Genomic DNA, 17,193 nt, shown 5'->3' on the forward strand with positions numbered 1-17,193 from the left:
TTTACAAGGTCATTTGGATCAAAACTTCAGTTTTTACGAATGATTCATTTTTTTCCATTAACCTAGCTTTCTACCAAAAGCTTTAAGTTTTCCGACTGTCCTTAAATTTTCCGACTGGATAAAAGATTGGGGGTGTCACACCCCACAAACCCTCACACCCCCACACCCCCACACTTCCCAGTACTTACGTGCCTGTGACTGCAGACTCTTTTCACAAGTAGTACATGCATATTAGGCTTTTTCTGAATAATGCGCTAGGAAACAGTAGCGTAGCCAGGGTTAGAAGATTTGAGGGGCAGCGAGGAATCCGACAGCAAGGAGTTCCGGGTGTTGAACCGCGGGAAAATTGAAATGCGTTTGGAAAAACTATGGCTTTTTAGGTGGCAATGGCTGGCTACTCAAACACAATAACCACCATATGTTGTGTAGCTTTTTGTTGCTGACCCTAATCTACAACTGTCTATTTCCTTCACAATTCCTATCCAGGGCCAACATCAACGGGGAGGAGGGTTGGCGTTGTGGAAATGCCCCCCCCCCCCCTTCACTTTTTGCGAAACAAGTAGTTTTAAAGCTGCAGTAAACGGGGAAAGAAGCCTTGGCCCCCTACTTTTGCTAGCCTAGGCCCCCCAATTTCAAATTCGTGGCGTGAGCCCAGCTATCACGTCTATATTCAGAATTGTGTCAGACGAGGGAGCTCTATGTGTAAAACTGATTTTCAAAAGTTGTTTTAAGGATTGAAGCGTTTAATCTTTTTGTTTCTATTTTATCAGGTATGTCAAAGGACGTGTAGGACTTTTTTCTATATAAACCATAAATCTAGGGGAAATTTTAGAATATTTCTTACATTCGTTGGCTTGCAGTCGTTTAAAACTTTTTAACTTTGTCCGAAGTATCAAATATCTATGAAATATAAAAATTTGTCGAAATATACCTCAAAACATAAAGCAACGAGCTCCTTTGCTTCGCTCAGTTGACAAGACAAGCCGACCTCAACTCGGTATTGCCTACCAGGGGTATCGCTAACGGATGGTGCTCTTCCCCATATTTTGTCCGTCTGCACATCATTAGTTTCTCATCCTTAAGTATATCTATAATATTTTCGTAACAGTTTTAACATATTAAGGTATCTGTAGCAGCTCAACTTTCAAGGTATGGCACTGAAAATACTACAAATTGAAATTTTAGAATTCTGAATATTGAAATAGAAACACGGCATATAAAGTTATTTATCTTATGACCACGCCCAAAATGAGTGAGACATGCCCTTTTCGGCAAAAAGCAATATAGTAACCTTTCCAAAGAAATGTTTTGCTTCACCCCCCTGTTGCCCGCCTACTTTTACAGTGCTGGTTTCGTGCCTGCTATTTACTCGGATGAAGTTTGTACTCTGGAGCTAAAAAATACAATTCGATATTCAAAAGATTGCTCAACAATTGAAATATCAGTCAAAATAAGTCATTTTTCTTTATATTGCATCATTTTTCATCAATTTGCCTCATTTCTACTATTAATATATCTAAACTTTGAACTTGATGAAGGTACCACGTTGATTGTCAACACTAGTATCATAATTCTATATCTTTTCTATATCATAATTCTAGTATCATCTTTTTTAATTTAAAATGCCACTTTTTCAACCACCTTTAAAAGATTTCATCTTAGGGAACAAGCCATTTAATTAGAACGATGATAATAAAACATTTACCATCTTTTCACCAACATGGCTCAGCTTTTTGTATGTTTGGTTGAGGTAAGTCTTTTAAAATAACTGTACAGATTACTTCTGAGTTTCTTACGGCTGAAATCATACATGAAAATTGAACATTAACAAAAGAGCACCAATTTCTAACAACAAACATTAGATAAACGGAGGGTAGATAAACGGATTGAAAAGTGGGGGGTCTAAAAAGTGGGGGGCTAAAACCGATAAAAAGTAGTTTGACTGGTGATTCATTGGAAATTTTTTTTATTTTCGGCAAACTTTAGGTGAGCAATTTCCCCCAGCCCCCCTTCTCCGCGGTGTCCGAGTAAATCCGAAAGATTTCTGCATAGCTACGTCCAATTTACATAGCTACAAACCTTAGAATATTGTTTTAGAAGCTAGCTTCATAGCACCACCCCTCAGTTTCTGTTACCCTAATTTTTTGAAAGTTTTAAACGTAAATTATTGGAATCAACTGAAAGAATAAATACTTTAACATAGATTTTAATATATGGATTGCAAAATATCAAGAGTAATTCCTAAAGGTTGACCTTTATGAGTTGTTAAATAATCATGAAAGTTGTTTCTATGTTAACACTAATCATCAACACAGTGCAGCTCTTGAAGCACTGAAAAGATCCCCTTCCACTGAAATGTTCATGAATTTCTCTCGAGAAAAGTTTGTCAACAAGAACTTGATAAGTTTCTATTAACAACAAAAGGACCTCAAATGTCAGGAAAATGCAAATTATGCACTTGCCGTTTTAGCTGTTGCTCCTTACACTGTTTAACTTGCGCCAGAAGTCTTTGCATTTTGAATGATTTGCTTACGATAACATTGTGCTCTGTATCCTCAATCAAGACACTTTGAATTGCAGTAAATTGCATTACATATCATGTTGCTAAAATATCAATTGGCATAGTGTACTTAAAGTATTTTTCCTTGGTATTTTGTTGGTGGCCAAAAAAGGCTGTGAAAAATGAGAAGTGAAGACTTTCCTTTCAAGACAAGGCAGAAAAAGATGTTATCAGCATACAACTTATGCAATAAACAGTGTCAACTATTCATGCCATATGGTAACTCACCAAAAAGAGAAATTTACGTAAAACAATCAACTGCAGAAAATGTTAGCGACAATCATTTGAAACTTCACTGGTTCTTAAAACGTTTTAAAAACCTAATCAGAATTTAGGAACTTTAACTTTGGTAACAACACAAAAATTTATAGCAACCTTTTAAAAATCCTTTAGCTTTGGTTTCTATGTGCTGTATTTTAAACGAAAATGAATATAATTCATATTTTATATTGTATTCTAGCCCAAAAAGGCTGGAGCAAAATTATCGTTTTCATTTATATCAAATTTCTATCACTTCAATAAATAAAAATGAAAGTTAGGGTCAACGAGGCTCTGATTTATTTGGTTTAAGACAGTGATGGCATACTGCCCTCTGAAAAATTAGGTATTGTTTATAAATTAAACTTGAAAATTTCCTTGATCATAATTTAGTAAAAAAAGTGAGAAAAAATGACGCTAGACTGCAAAAAATCGTAATCACCGAAGAAAGACTGCTCTGTGTAAGGCTCATAAAATGGCACAAACGTAATTCGATGCAAAAGAATAAAAGAAAAATTAATTTGAATAGAATTCCGTGAATTTTGCAGAAATCGTTCCACACTCGATAGGATGAAATTTTAATAAAGGGATGAGTGTCCTGTTGCTTTTTTGTCTATTCTAAATAAATCATATATTAAACTGTGCTTCTGCAAGAATATAACTGTGCCAAAACTGAGCAACTAAAGTTTTAAAATCTCTAAGATAAAAATCACTACTGTTTCTGTTCATTAATGATTACTGGAAAACAATTTTTGTCTGGCTCGTTGTATGAGAAAGAAGTTGCAAGGAAAGCGCTGAAATGCCAAGTGATCTAGTTTGTATATAAACTATTATTGGACAAATATTTCATCTACAAATAGGGACACGCACCGATTTGAATTTCTCATCTTGTAGCCTGAAATATTGCCAACAACTTTTCGTTATCTTAATGATTTTGATGAATAACAAAATTTAAATGGGATATCATATCTAGATTTAACTAGTAAAAACAGTAGATTCAACTTTATCATTGTTCCGAAGCCAAGGTTATTGATCTTGCAAATTAGAGTAGATATCCCTTAGATTTTCGTTGGTATCTCCTTTAGTTTATAAAGCATACTACAATAACTAATTTTACAATACGTTGCTCAATGAATTAACCATATCATCCCACCTTGGCAGATGGCACAAAGCATTGGGAGGTTTGAAAATAGTCTAAATAAATTTCAAACAAATTTTTTGGTGGTATCGAGAACTTCTAATTATCTGAACTGTTCAGCGACTACTGGGTGTTGCAAGGACATAGACGGGGATTGTATTAATTACAAGCAAGTGCCAATCAACTGACGTTTCTTTCTGACCTACATCAGGGGCCGCGGAGCATATTATAGATTGAGGGGGCTAAAACATTTTTGGGAGGCTAAATATGCTTAAAACCAAGAGCAGCGAAAATTTTGTATTGTTTTAATTACATTTTGGAAATCATTAGGGGGGCTAAAACCCCTGTAGCCCCACCCCGCTTCCGCTTTCCCTGACCTACATCATTATTCGATGAATTACTAATCGATGTTTCTGAACTCCTGTTGACGACGTCATCAACATACAAAACGTATATGCTCCTGCTTCGTTATTACAGAACATGGGCCGAGATAGGTTTCGAAATGTTAGGGGAGGGCTGCCTTTTGAAATTAAGTAAACACAGTAGCGCAAATTAAAGTCTTTCAAGTACGCACTATAATGTCCTTAGATAAATAAAACTGATACCCGATCGCAAGTGGATCGGATGTACTAAGTAATTGTTCTGTGGCGCATGAGTCATAGGCAGAGGACAACTGCGCGGTTATCTTGTTTATAGTTCAAACTAAATGGCATAAGAAATTTATGGGGGCTTAAGCACCCTAGCCCTCTCGGTTTCTCGGCTCTTGTTGGAAAAGGGCGAGATTCTAGTCTTTCGTATAATGTGCAATCTATGCAAAATCATTCTTTTGGTGTCGGTTTTATGAAATTTAGGGGGATAACAAAATGGCTAAGGTGAAAAAATGAATTACGTTGAGTGTTTTTGGCATCTTTCCGATCAAACTTACAGCGAGCAGAACAAACCTATAATCCTAGCTTGATGCGCTTTTGAATCGTCTTTTCGCTGAAGTGGAAAACCTATATAATTTCTTTCGTCAATATCACATCAGTTTTGGCGAGCTGGATTTCAATGTTTCTGTACTCCGGGCTAGTAGCTAGCCCCCCCTAATGTATCACATGACCCCGTACTAATAATGGTCTCCTTAATTTGATGTCATTACCGCCTGCTATTTTCAAAAATTATCACGGCAATCCAGTCCAACTCAGGAATTACCGCGCAGTTTTAAATTCGAAAGAGCCCAACCTCTATCCATGAAGCAAAGTACTGAATATCAATGCTGCTAAACTCACTGAGAAATACTACAGGCCAACCTGAGATGCACACTCAACAATCATTCTGCGTTTTTTTCACTGTAACCGCGCAACCGCTACCCGTAAAAGAAGGCGTAAGGTACCACGCACTACTGTCATATTTACATGCCTATCATAAACCAATAATATAAGGGTGCTTTTACACGAGAAATTTTGGAACGGTTCCAAATGGAAATTTTTATCTAAGCGATCCCGTTTTGGTACGGCTAGCAGTTCCATTTGGAACGGTTCAGACGGGTCCTGTGTAAACGAAGGCCTAACTGTGCTCATTTTAGTACGGTTCCAAATGGGACTTTTTCTAAGCGATCCCGCTTTGATACGGCTAGCAGTTCCATTTGGAACGGTTCAGACGGGTCCTGTGTAAACGAAAGCCTAACCGTGCACATTTTAGTACGGTTCCAAATGGGACTTATTTCTAAGCGACCCCGTTTTGATACGGCTAGCAGTTCCATTTGGAACGGTTCAGACGGGTCCTGTGTAAACGAAGGCCTAACCGTGCTCATTTTAGTACGGTTCCAAATGGGACTTTTTTCTAAGCGATCCCGTTTTGATACGGCTAGCAGTTCCATTTGGAACGGTTCAGACGGGTCCTGTGTAAACGAAGGCCTAACCGTGCTCATTTTAGTACGGTTCCAAATGGGACTTATTTCTAAGCGACCCCGTTTTGATACGGCTAGCAGTTCCATTTGGAACGGTTCAGACGGGTCCTGTGTAAACGAAGGCCTAACCGTGCTCATTTTAGTACGGTTGCAAATGGGACTTTTTTATAAGCGATCCCGCTTTGATACGGCTAGCAGTTCCATTTGGAACGGTTCAGACGGGTCCTGTGTAAACGAAGGCCTAACCGTGCTCATTTTAGTACGGTTCCAAATGGGACTTTTTTCTAAGCGATCCCGCTTTGATACGGCTAGCAGTTCCATTTGGAACGGTTCAGACGGGTCCTGTGTAAACGAAGGCCTAACCGTGCTCATTTTAGTACGGTTCCAAATGGAACCGGTCTCGTGTAAACGCTGCCTAAGCCTTAATACAGCAGGTCGACAGCCAATACGAGCTACAACAAAAACACATGCAGGAACCCTGCTAGATCTAATTCTCTAACGATCATAAAGAATATTCGGCTTCGTGTGAATGTAAAAGCCTATTTTTATACACTATGCCTTTCTTGAATCTGATTAAGGGCGTTCATATCCGGGGCCAAGAGCGTAACTATTTCAAATATTCGATACACCATGAAATATTTCCTTTGCTGATAAGGCTTTGAATCAATTAGTGTTCCTTCGTAACAACATTTTCAAGATAAGATCATTGTGGCAAATGCTTACGTAGATGAACTTCCATCACTTGTTTTACGACAAAAAGCCATCTCAAGGCTAGTGGAGACAATGCGTTATGACTAATTTGTATTGTCTTAATCTGGGATGAGAAATGAACTGTTCTTGAGAACTGTCCAGAAATGGTACATTGAACAGAAAGCTTCATAAAAATACAGAAATTATGATATACTGCAGTTACATATGAGAAAAAAATGTCAAACCTGCTAGAAAAATTCTGGAATTTGCAAAGTCAAAGCACTGAGAATCAAAGCAATGTCAAAGCAAAGAAAATACGCTCACCAGTCAATTTTGTGACCCCTGTGGTGACCATCTCTTCTCACTTGCATCACATACTTATAAGAGCATGTAAGCCACAATGCAATAAATCTTTATATACAGCCTCGGCGCGAGAAAAAAGGGAGTATAATTTACATGAAGATGCCTACTCAATAATCATTAAAACAACTTTGGCAATTATTGAAAATCGAGCGACAACCGAGAAACAGGAGTAAAGGAAGCGGAAGTTGGAAACAGAGCAAAAATATATCGACTGTTAATTTTGTACCAATATTTTCGTGAAAAGTGTCGATAAATTATAACTCATTTTCTATACTGGGAAAGAAGGGAGGTATCTTTTTGGTTATGCCAATAATCTTCGTACATTTTTTGGCAGAAATCCATAATTATGTATACTCGGAGTAGCAACTTGCAACCGTCTTGATTCTATACACAAAATAGCGTGTACAGCTCTGACTATACGGTATCGAGCACTTAATGACAGACTGGTAAACAGCAATTTTTTTTACAGCTGAGTATACAAATAAATTTACTAACTAGTAGTTTTTGTTCAATACTTTGAAGTTTTATACTCTGAAGAGATGTCAGACAAAAAGTTTCAGTATGCTTCAAAATGCTTGCTTTTTAAAAGCCATTTCTAATAGCATTTAGCTGACTTGACACGGGTCATTCATTAATTAATTGACTGATTGGTTGGTATGGCTGGTTGGTTGATTGATTGGTTGCTGCAGCATATATTTTTCGCTAGTGTTTAATCACTGCTTCATTATAATTCGAACTATGACCCAAAACGCATTCGCTCGAACAACGATAATTTAAATGGGTAGAGAACTTCCCTTTCAACTGTAACATTTGCGTCCCATACAATGTAAAACAGAACGATCGGGGGTTATTTCACGCCAAAATTTGGCTAGCAGTTTTGTATGTAGTGTTAAGTGAAATTGAGGAACCCTAACATAGCTGAAAAGTTATAGATGAATATGAAATCATGTATATGTGACTGACATAAATAGAGCCAATATGCTCTTGGTAAAACCTAGAGGTATCAAAAACCTAAGCTTCCTGATTTATAACCTTCTTTAAAAATAATAAAAGCAGAATATTATGACTGGAGAATCCCACAGCACCCAGCAGTTCATAGTTTTCAAGCTGTTTCCACTATCAAAAGGTTATATAGATACAGTCATGGAACACCTGACAGCGTGCACTTGTGGGGCATGGCATAGTTTATGCTAAAAAGATAATAACAATCAAACAAAGATACATAAATACAAGGCTTTTGTGGGATTTTTCATCTGCTCTTCTCCATAAACGAAGAATACTAAGATCCAAATAATGATGAGTAGAGAATTGAGCTACGACCTAATGCTATAAATATTGAATAGGAGTATTGGTTTGGGGTTGGAATACCTAGTGAGTACAACAGTGCGATGAAATCATCGAATCTTGATGAGGGGATTACGAGCAGTTGGTTTCAGATGCAGAAGCTAATCTTAAATACATACTTAGATAATCCAGGACCAAAAGGAAGATAAGCAACAAAAATACAGATATTTCAATGGCAGAAGACATTGAAACCTAAGTTAAGGTAGGCCCTTGATTAACGTAAAGTACTTAAGGCAAACAGGAGCTTTAAAACAACTATGATAGAAAGTTGAAGAAAATGAATGGAAAGATATGAATGAAATGAAGTAAAAAGGTCTCAAGATAGACGTAGATGGAGCTGATTAGCAAAATACCCAAATTGTTTAAAGTACATCAAAATTAATGAACTAAAACAAGATAAAGACAATACAAAACAGTAAACACCCTTGAACGGAGATCAAACTTCGGACAAATAATCAAAAATTTCATTCCTGTGGTCGAGGACTTGAACGTATTTACTCCAGACAACGGACACACCGCTTCAGAAAACAATAGCTCTGGTCTCGCTGAAGACCGCTACGTGGTGGTTTTAAAGTCTTAAAAGAAAAATTCTTAATGGTGGGAAATTGAAAGTTGCTAGGACAGCCTCTTGAAAATTTTTTGGCTGCTACAAGATGAAGAATTTGAAAACGAAAGAGATGAAAAGAGCCGAAGGAGGTAAAAACAAAAGAAGACAAATAATAAAAAGAACGTGACAAAGGAGAAGAATATTAAGTATAATATGAAAAAGAAGTAAAAGAAAAAGTGAAGATGAAAAACTAGAAAAAAGAAAAAATTGAAGAATAAGAAGATAAAGAATTTTGAAAAAATAAGAAAAAAGGAGGAGGGAAGGAGGAAAACAAAGAAAATAAAAAAACGATGTACAAAAAGAAATATTTTTTGCTGAAAATGACAAAGTTCTAAGAAGGAGAATAAGTGGCAATCTACAGTATCAAAGCCAAAGAGGCAGCTGCAAAGACAGCAAGGACTTACTGCTTCATAATTATCCTTATAACTTCTTTCTAGAACGTAAAGCATCTACAAAGAAGGTAAAATTCAAAAGTAGAATGTTCATGATATCTTTATACCTTTACCCAACAGAGACCTAGATATTTATTCATTTAGAATGATTTTACTGTGATTATATTTAAAGATCAGGGATTTAATAACATTTATGATACAGCTGAGTGTATCTGAATCAAATGTGCTTCGTAATAAGATGCTATCTTGCCCTGTGAGTACCTGTATTTTGTTTTTATGTAGCACCAGTATCAGCATGTTGCAATAAGAAATTTTACAAATAATATTTGGGCCTAAATGTAATTTTTTTTTGCATCACTTGCATATCATACACCAATTACCCTTGTTGCTCCAGTCATTTCTTAGATTTTTACAATAACAAACTAGTCCTATAAATCAACTAATAACTGGACTATATCATTTACATTAATTATCCTTTATATGTTGATGACATGCACAGCGGCAGTGTTTTATTACTTGCTAGTAGGGCAACTTTGTGCATTGTGGTAAGGGTATAATAGTAAACGTTTTCAGGTACCTTTTGATATATTGCTAGTACCTTGAAACAAGACTTGCTTTTATGTGAGCGACTTTAATAAAATATTAAGATAATTTGTTTCGTGAATAGGCCTTGCAATAATAAACTTTTCAGAGAGTACCCTTGTGATGATTCGAATTGGATAGAATTGTACAGGAAAAAATTATGACAAAAGGCAATGAAATACAACAAACAAAGTTCAATACAACATAACAAATACACAAAATACAACATGACACGAAACAAGCCAACACGACACGACGCGACACAACACAACACGATGCGACAAGAAACAACACAACACCACATAACGGAACACAAGGTCACACAACAAAAGTTTATATAAAACGCGGCAAATCAAAAGAGAGTGATAAGAAGTAAAATTAAATTAGTCATATTTGAAAAATGAGTGATCATTTGACAAGTAAAAATCCCATCACAGGATAACTTTTATCTCCGTTGTCAGCAAAGCAAGCGGCGAAATTGCCACAAGATATTGGTATAATTGCTGGATTGCATAAAGATACCATAGTTGATCCAAACCCGATGTATGACTCTGGTGTTAAGCAGTTCGCTTCTTGATTGGCTGCTAAGCCGATCCGAATTTTGAGTTCATTTCCATCGCCTTTGACATTAAACCCTTCACGATCACAGTATGACTGCAAGGACGAGTCAGCAACAAAACCCTTCCAGGTAGAACGCCCGAGAGCCGTTGAAACATAAACTTCATTTTTAAAGATATCTTGCAGAGTGGAGTTACCGCCCAAAGACGTTTCATTAAAATTTAGGCCAATCCATTTCATAGAGTTACTGCGATACATACCCATGCACAACTTCTCGAAACGAAGCAAATTAAATGCCGGGAATTTAGCTTCAAATGAAAGGAACGATTTTAGACCCTCTTCTGTGTTGTAGGTTTCATTGTTCTTCCAAAGCAATGAAGAAAACTCGAAAGTTCCCTGAAAAAAGCGAAATTCATAAAATCAATTTGATAAATGAAATAAAACTTGGGTGTTTAGTTGCTATTGGGAAGCGTATGGTTTTAAAAACAAAAGCATGAAGGCTCTCTTCAACATAGACTATTCTGTAACAGATAGGTGAGAGCAATATTTCTTGATAAATGCGGCAGCAAAAACTTTAACTATTGCAACTTGTCTCTAGTCCATGACATCCTGCCCTCTGAAGCGGAAAGACCATGGTCGTTACTTGCGCAAAATGCACGAATAAATGCTAAAAAAGTCAACAAGTTAAATGATAAAGAGAAAAAATAAGAGAAAAACGAATTGTAGAAGCAACGACAGAATTGATCTTACCAAAGGAAAACGAATCAATGAATTCACGGATGAATAAAAGAATGAAAATGAACGAATGAAAGAAAAAATAAATGGAAGGAAGAAGGAAAGACAGTAACAGCGAGTAGAAGAAAAGTCATGAAAGCGAAAAAATTCCAAAACGGACGTAAGGAGAAAGGACAACGACTAGGCAGATGTAATTTGAGAACTAATCGAAATCAGAAAAACGCACGCACACGACCGGTATAGTTGTCCAATTGGTACTGCACGCCTAAAGAAAAATTACCACAAGAGTCCAAGAGAGAAAACGAACTTCAGTTCGAAAAGCTTATGGTATGTTGTAAAATGTTTGCTTTTTTCAAAGCCATTTTCAAATTCTGTAACGTCAAAAAACTGTTCAAATAAATTTTTAAAAGTCTTAGAATTTTTCATTTCTTTACAGTATATAACGATAGGAACTATGTGCATAGTCAGCTAAGCAATTAACAATGTTGAACTAACAACAAGTAGATTGATGCAGTGAATATTAAATCTTAAGAAATAAGTTATACCATGCTTCCATTCATTTTCAATGCTAATGTCCAGCCACCTTCACCACACCCTTCCAGATTTTCCATGATACAATGATGCTTCCCATCTTTAAGACTGTATACTCCACTGACAGCCGCCATGTTTTTTTGATAGGCATCCTTGCAATCTTCATACACTGGTTCAACTGGAACAGGAAAAATAATAGGCACAGTGTTCACACAGACTCCATTGGTAATATTTTCAATAGGCAAGCAGCAATTTTTTGCAACCATTATAGTCACGTGCTCGCGTTTCTGATTGGCCTATGTCGATCCACAACTAGGTATATATATATTTCCTAGCTTAGAATTTTCGATCAATGCTTTGACATTCATACTCTAAAGAGTGTCCGACGAAAATCTTCAGCATGTTAAAAAAATGGCTGTTTTTTTCAAAGGCATTATCAAATCTTTTAACATGAAAAAATTGTTTAAAGTACGTTGTTTGTTAGTGCTGACAGCAAAAATATCCAGCTCGTAGAAATACACTATTTGTTGAAAAATTTCAAAGAGCTATCAACTATTTTGATTAATCGCTTTATAGTACTAGCTAAAGTTTGAAAACAGCAAAAACAGATCGGATCGTATAGTATAACTTTGTTAAAAATAAGCCTCTTGCATTATTTTGATATAATGCTTACATAAAAAGCTTATTTTTAGCGTTATTCATAATCTTTCTCACAATTTTGATAAAAATTCTCGAGCCATTTACTTAAGTTTGCGAGCTTCCGAATGCTGACTGATTAGCTCGTGAGCATAACGAAAATAGAAACAAATTCATTAAATAAATCAAAAAGAGATTATTTTGAATATGCTAGGCATCCAAGCAGATTAGATCATTTGTAACAAGCCGGGGAATCATAACCGCTCTGTAATAAAAGGAAGGGTTCTTCAAGCGGTCAAATCAAAATCGTGCGTAGTGTTAAAGGACATCTGATACATCAACCGTTGATCGATCTGGACACAAGGAGCTTCCTTCGTGCTTCAAAAGAAGTATACTAGACCATTCCTTTATGGTACTCATTACGATGATTATCATTAATTTTTATCCCTAATTTAAGCAAACAAGCTTAAAAGTTTTGTTGAAATCCTTGAAATAGATAGTATCGTTATCAATTATGAACAAGGTAACAAATTACAATGAAAACACTCTAGACTCACACTTGCCATTATTTGACACCCCAAAACCGCAAGCAAATGATTTTATCCCAACATTTTTCTAAGGTGAAAGCCATGTACTGCGAATTCAGGCATAACATGTTCGTTCTTTTTAACTAAACATTATTATCAAGAAAAAAAGTACCTGGTGTTGGGAGAGTGACATTCAATCGCTGCAAAAAGAACAGAAAAATACTAGTAATAATAGAATTCGTTTAAAATTTCCATCAGCTGAGTTCTAAAAGTATTAAGATTTGAAAGTAACCAGTAATAATAGTAATGAAAACATTTTTTATTTTATATTCTTCTACTTACAACAGTAACCTCACTTTACAGGTAGTTACTATCGGCTAGCCTGGTGACAAGTTTACTAATTTTACAAAAGTTATAACATTTAAATAAAATCATATGAGTGCAAAGAATCTTTAGAAGGAGAGCAGTTCAGGGTTTGTCCAAGTCTTATTGCGCATACAGAATATATAATAGGATGTGCGTATAATTATTGCTGACAGTTTTTTAATTATAAAATTACGGTGTTGGTAGTCAAGTTTTAGTTCATCACACATATCGATGAAAGAATCACAGGAGTTACCAAAGATACAGAGACAGCTGATAGATAGATTAACAAAGTTTACTTTTTTGAACTTAGGGCGTAGTTCCTTTATAAGGGAACGGTACTTCTCTGCTTTACGCGAAGCGTTATTGGTCAGGTTAGTCTCGAACCCAACAGTTAATTCGATGACATATAGACAGTTAGAAGCAGTTTTGATTAGCATGTCGGGACGGAACGAATCGCCAGTTATGATACATGGTGATAAATAAGCGGGAATGTCAGCATATATGAATACATCTCGGATACATTGAAATGATGATGCAATGAAGTGCAGGGCAGAGTCGTGCCTCCAAGTAAAACGCCCTTGCTCAAGGTATTTGTTACATCCAGCTACGACATGAAGAAGTGATTCAGGCTGAAGGCAGAATGAGCAATCTGGAGAAGAGCTAATTTTCCATAAGCAGAGGTTGTTCCTTGTGGCTAGTGTGTTGTTGAGATACCTTATCGTAAAGTTGAAGATGTTTTTTGGAAGTTTATTTTGAGCTGCAGACCAGAGTGAGGTTAACTTTGTATATGAATGCTCAAGCAGGAATGAAATGATGAAGCCTTGAGATGTTAACTGAGTTCTGAGTTTTCAGTGTGCTCATCCCTTACACATTTCAGTACCGCCTTAGTGTTCTTGTATGCGTCGAACTGTATATTAGGTCCATAATTGGTGTTCATCCATAGTGATTTGATGTTTTCGTTGGGCGAAGATTTGAGTGAGTTTCGAAGAACAATCTGGCACTGTTGAAACTTTACGGAAGGAAGCAGAAGCTCAAGACCAAAGTGTTTACGAGAAAGAACTATGCAACTAAATGTCGAAGATAATAATAATAATAATAATAATAATATCTTTATTTACAGTTGGTTTGAGCAATAATTAATATACATAAATAATTATGCAAAACTAATAAATACCAGCTATCTATATACATAAAAAAGTACAATATTAATCTACATATTTACATATTTTACAGCTACATTTGCCTCCATTCCAGGCATGTATGCCTTTTTTAAATTTGGATACGTTTTCCACATTTTTGATCGTATCAGGCACGGTGTTCCAGAGAAGGCTTTAACCAGATTTAATATTTGACACAACTGCTTTCACACATAAAGATACTTTTGACGATTTGCGCTTGTTTTAAACCAGAAATGTGTACTTAGTATCTTCAGTGCGTTTCCACTTGGCCTACATCATCTGCTTCCCAGACGAAGAAACTTCTATATTGTTGAGAGATGTACCAGAAAGATAACTTCACGTATAAATAAAACTCCTCAAATTTATCCTTCTTTTCTTTCTTTTATCACAATAAAAACAAATACAGAAAAAACTCAAGTTGATCATTGTTGAGATGTAGGCAAAAAACATAACGTTATCGAGTTGCCTCCACACCCAACATTACAAATTTTCCAAAACTTTGCGTACACTATAAATACACAATACAGAACAACACAGCACAACACAGCACAATACAATAGAATACAGTACAATTTATCCTTCTTTGTGCAGTAATAGTACTTCTAGGATTGATAGGCAAGTAAAGAAAAATTCCAACTTTGCCAAACAGTAAACTGCACAAATTTAGCCACGAGGCAACAAAACAAGACGCATGCGACCTTTTTGTATGGTTACAGAGTTTTTTTGAAGGAAAACGAATGAAGACGTTGAAGGAGCATATGGAAACCACTTCAAAGGATTGATAGAATAATTACCTTAAATATAACTGCTTTCCATCCAGTCATGCCTTCAACAGATTGACAACTACTATCATGTTTGGATAAGCCAAAAATTTCACAGTTTTCGATGTTACCATTTTCGCCACTGGCCTGTTTGTAGTTCAAAAGAGCGCATTGCTCATTTCGGAGACATCGATGGTGACATTGAATTTCACTGGCAACCGAATATAGCTTCTTCTCTGCATTCGAACATTCAAATTTCACATCAAGGAAGATATTTTCTGCATAACCCTGATCTCTGTTGGGGTCTTGGCCTGCAAATGAGACCTCAGCAAGCATTAACGCAGTTATAAATTTCAGTAATTGCCGCATCTGCATAGTCATTCACTCCCGAATCAGGACAAAATACTTTGTGTTTTGAGCTGATCTAAGGTAGGCTTCTTTATGAATTCTTCCTAGATTTAATTGTACTAAGCTGTTTGGAAACTGCAGCGTTTTCATGCAGATTGTCGATCCAGTCAGGAACGTATCCCATTATCATCTGGCAGGAATAAAATGCCATAATTTGCAGGCTTCATTGACAAAATCTGTTGCAAAGCTGGCGGAATTCTCCCCTTGCACTGTCTCCAGGCAGTGCGACACTAGGTGCTTAAAAATGTGTCAAATTCATACCTTTGGTTTGGTATTATAAGGTCCACTACACACTTTTTTCAAAGAATATCTAATTCGTTGCTCAGCCTCGATATTCTTATTTTTTTATTTTAAGCCTAAGATTATTCTTAAATTATTCTTAAGCGAGACAAGATGTAACTGAGTCGTGTTAAAGACCCCACGGCCGGATATGTCTATTTCAAGACATGTAGCGTGGAACTTGCATTAAATTTGCTTTCCAAAAAACTCAAATAAGCAAACAATTTAGTTCTTGATGAAGTTTAAGCCTTGCATTATTCTTTAATGCCAGCGATTTTGCGCATTAATATTCTTATAGACTATATTCTTTTATATAAGTGTGTAGCCATTATTCCCTACAAGATTTGCTTGGAAATTTTGTTGCTGTAGCCTAGTGAATGGCTTACATTTAAATATGAATTCGGCATCTTGAAGTGCATCGTAAGTTATATTCAGAGATGAAGAGCTGGGCAACTTTTCAGCAAAAAAGACACAACAAGATTTGCGCTAAATTTCATCAGGGTTTTTTGCAGAGGCATTGTTGCTTATGGGACCAATACATCCTAAAAATTGTCATTGATCTATTAGCTGGCATTTCACGGCATGTACCGAATCATTAACTAACAGATTGTTTGCGATAGATGATTTCATGTCTGGTATTTCTCTCTGGGCAAATCACGCTAAGTGCTGAATTCACTACACCTGACTTGTTTTATTAGAGAGAGAGAGAGAGGTTTTCAGAGATAACAAACTATGAGAGAAGTTTGATTCAGATAAAACCTTGTGTTTCGGAATAATGCAGAAACGGAGGTCACCTGTTAGGATAGAAGTTGACAAAGATCGGGGGCGCTAAATCTTGCCATTTCGCAACAATGTGAACGCGTGGACTGGCACGTCATTTTTCCATAAAGATGATATACACTTGATTTGCCAAGTAATGCGATCTCATTGGAAAGAATCATAACGATATAGACGAGGCAAAAACACTAAATTTCTGAAAAATGATTGCTTATGAGTTTCCCATTGAAAACACGAAAAAGGATCGAGAAAATGATAGTGGTCGTCAATAAAAGTCAGCTTAAATTAATAGAGTTTAGAAAGGATAAATGCGAAAAGTGTTAAAAGAAGCTTTCTGCTAGGCGATAGATCCAGCGCCTTAATGGTCTTCATGTAATGGTCTTCTGAAAAGCACTATCTTTTCATGCAGCTTTTTCATAAACATTTTCTAAGTATATAAATATTTTCTTAAATGAGTTACCAATTGCTAAGCTATTTTTTCAAGAATAAGAGTGGGAAAATAAAAAGTTACTATAATCAAGTGCTTTATTTAGGCGGGTATTGAAATCAATATGTAAATGTCTGGAAACAAAATACAGCGCTTTAGGTTATTAGGAAACAACAATAAAATAGGCC

At 36.1% G+C, this 17,193-nt stretch overlaps 1 protein-coding gene across 1 annotated transcript; it reads right to left on the bottom strand.

The window, feature by feature from the left end:
• Positions 1-355: 355 nt before the first annotated feature.
• Positions 356-17,141, bottom strand: LOC135685259 (putative skeletal organic matrix protein 5). The gene is made up of 5 exons (XM_065201130.2): positions 17,090-17,141; positions 15,148-15,652; positions 12,982-13,009; positions 11,661-11,824; positions 356-10,776 (listed from the first exon to the last, which is right to left on the bottom strand). Exons 2-5 carry the CDS (start codon positions 15,493-15,495, stop codon positions 10,231-10,233), a joined length of 1,086 nt encoding a protein of 361 aa, XP_065057202.2. The 5' UTR covers positions 15,496-15,652; positions 17,090-17,141; the 3' UTR covers positions 356-10,230.
• Positions 17,142-17,193: the final 52 nt, after the last annotated feature.

Source organism: Rhopilema esculentum, chromosome 15, assembly GCF_057945365.1.
Source record: "Rhopilema esculentum isolate cy_ngs chromosome 15, ASM5794536v1, whole genome shotgun sequence".
Taxonomy (NCBI): Eukaryota; Metazoa; Cnidaria; class Scyphozoa; order Rhizostomeae; family Rhizostomatidae; genus Rhopilema; species Rhopilema esculentum.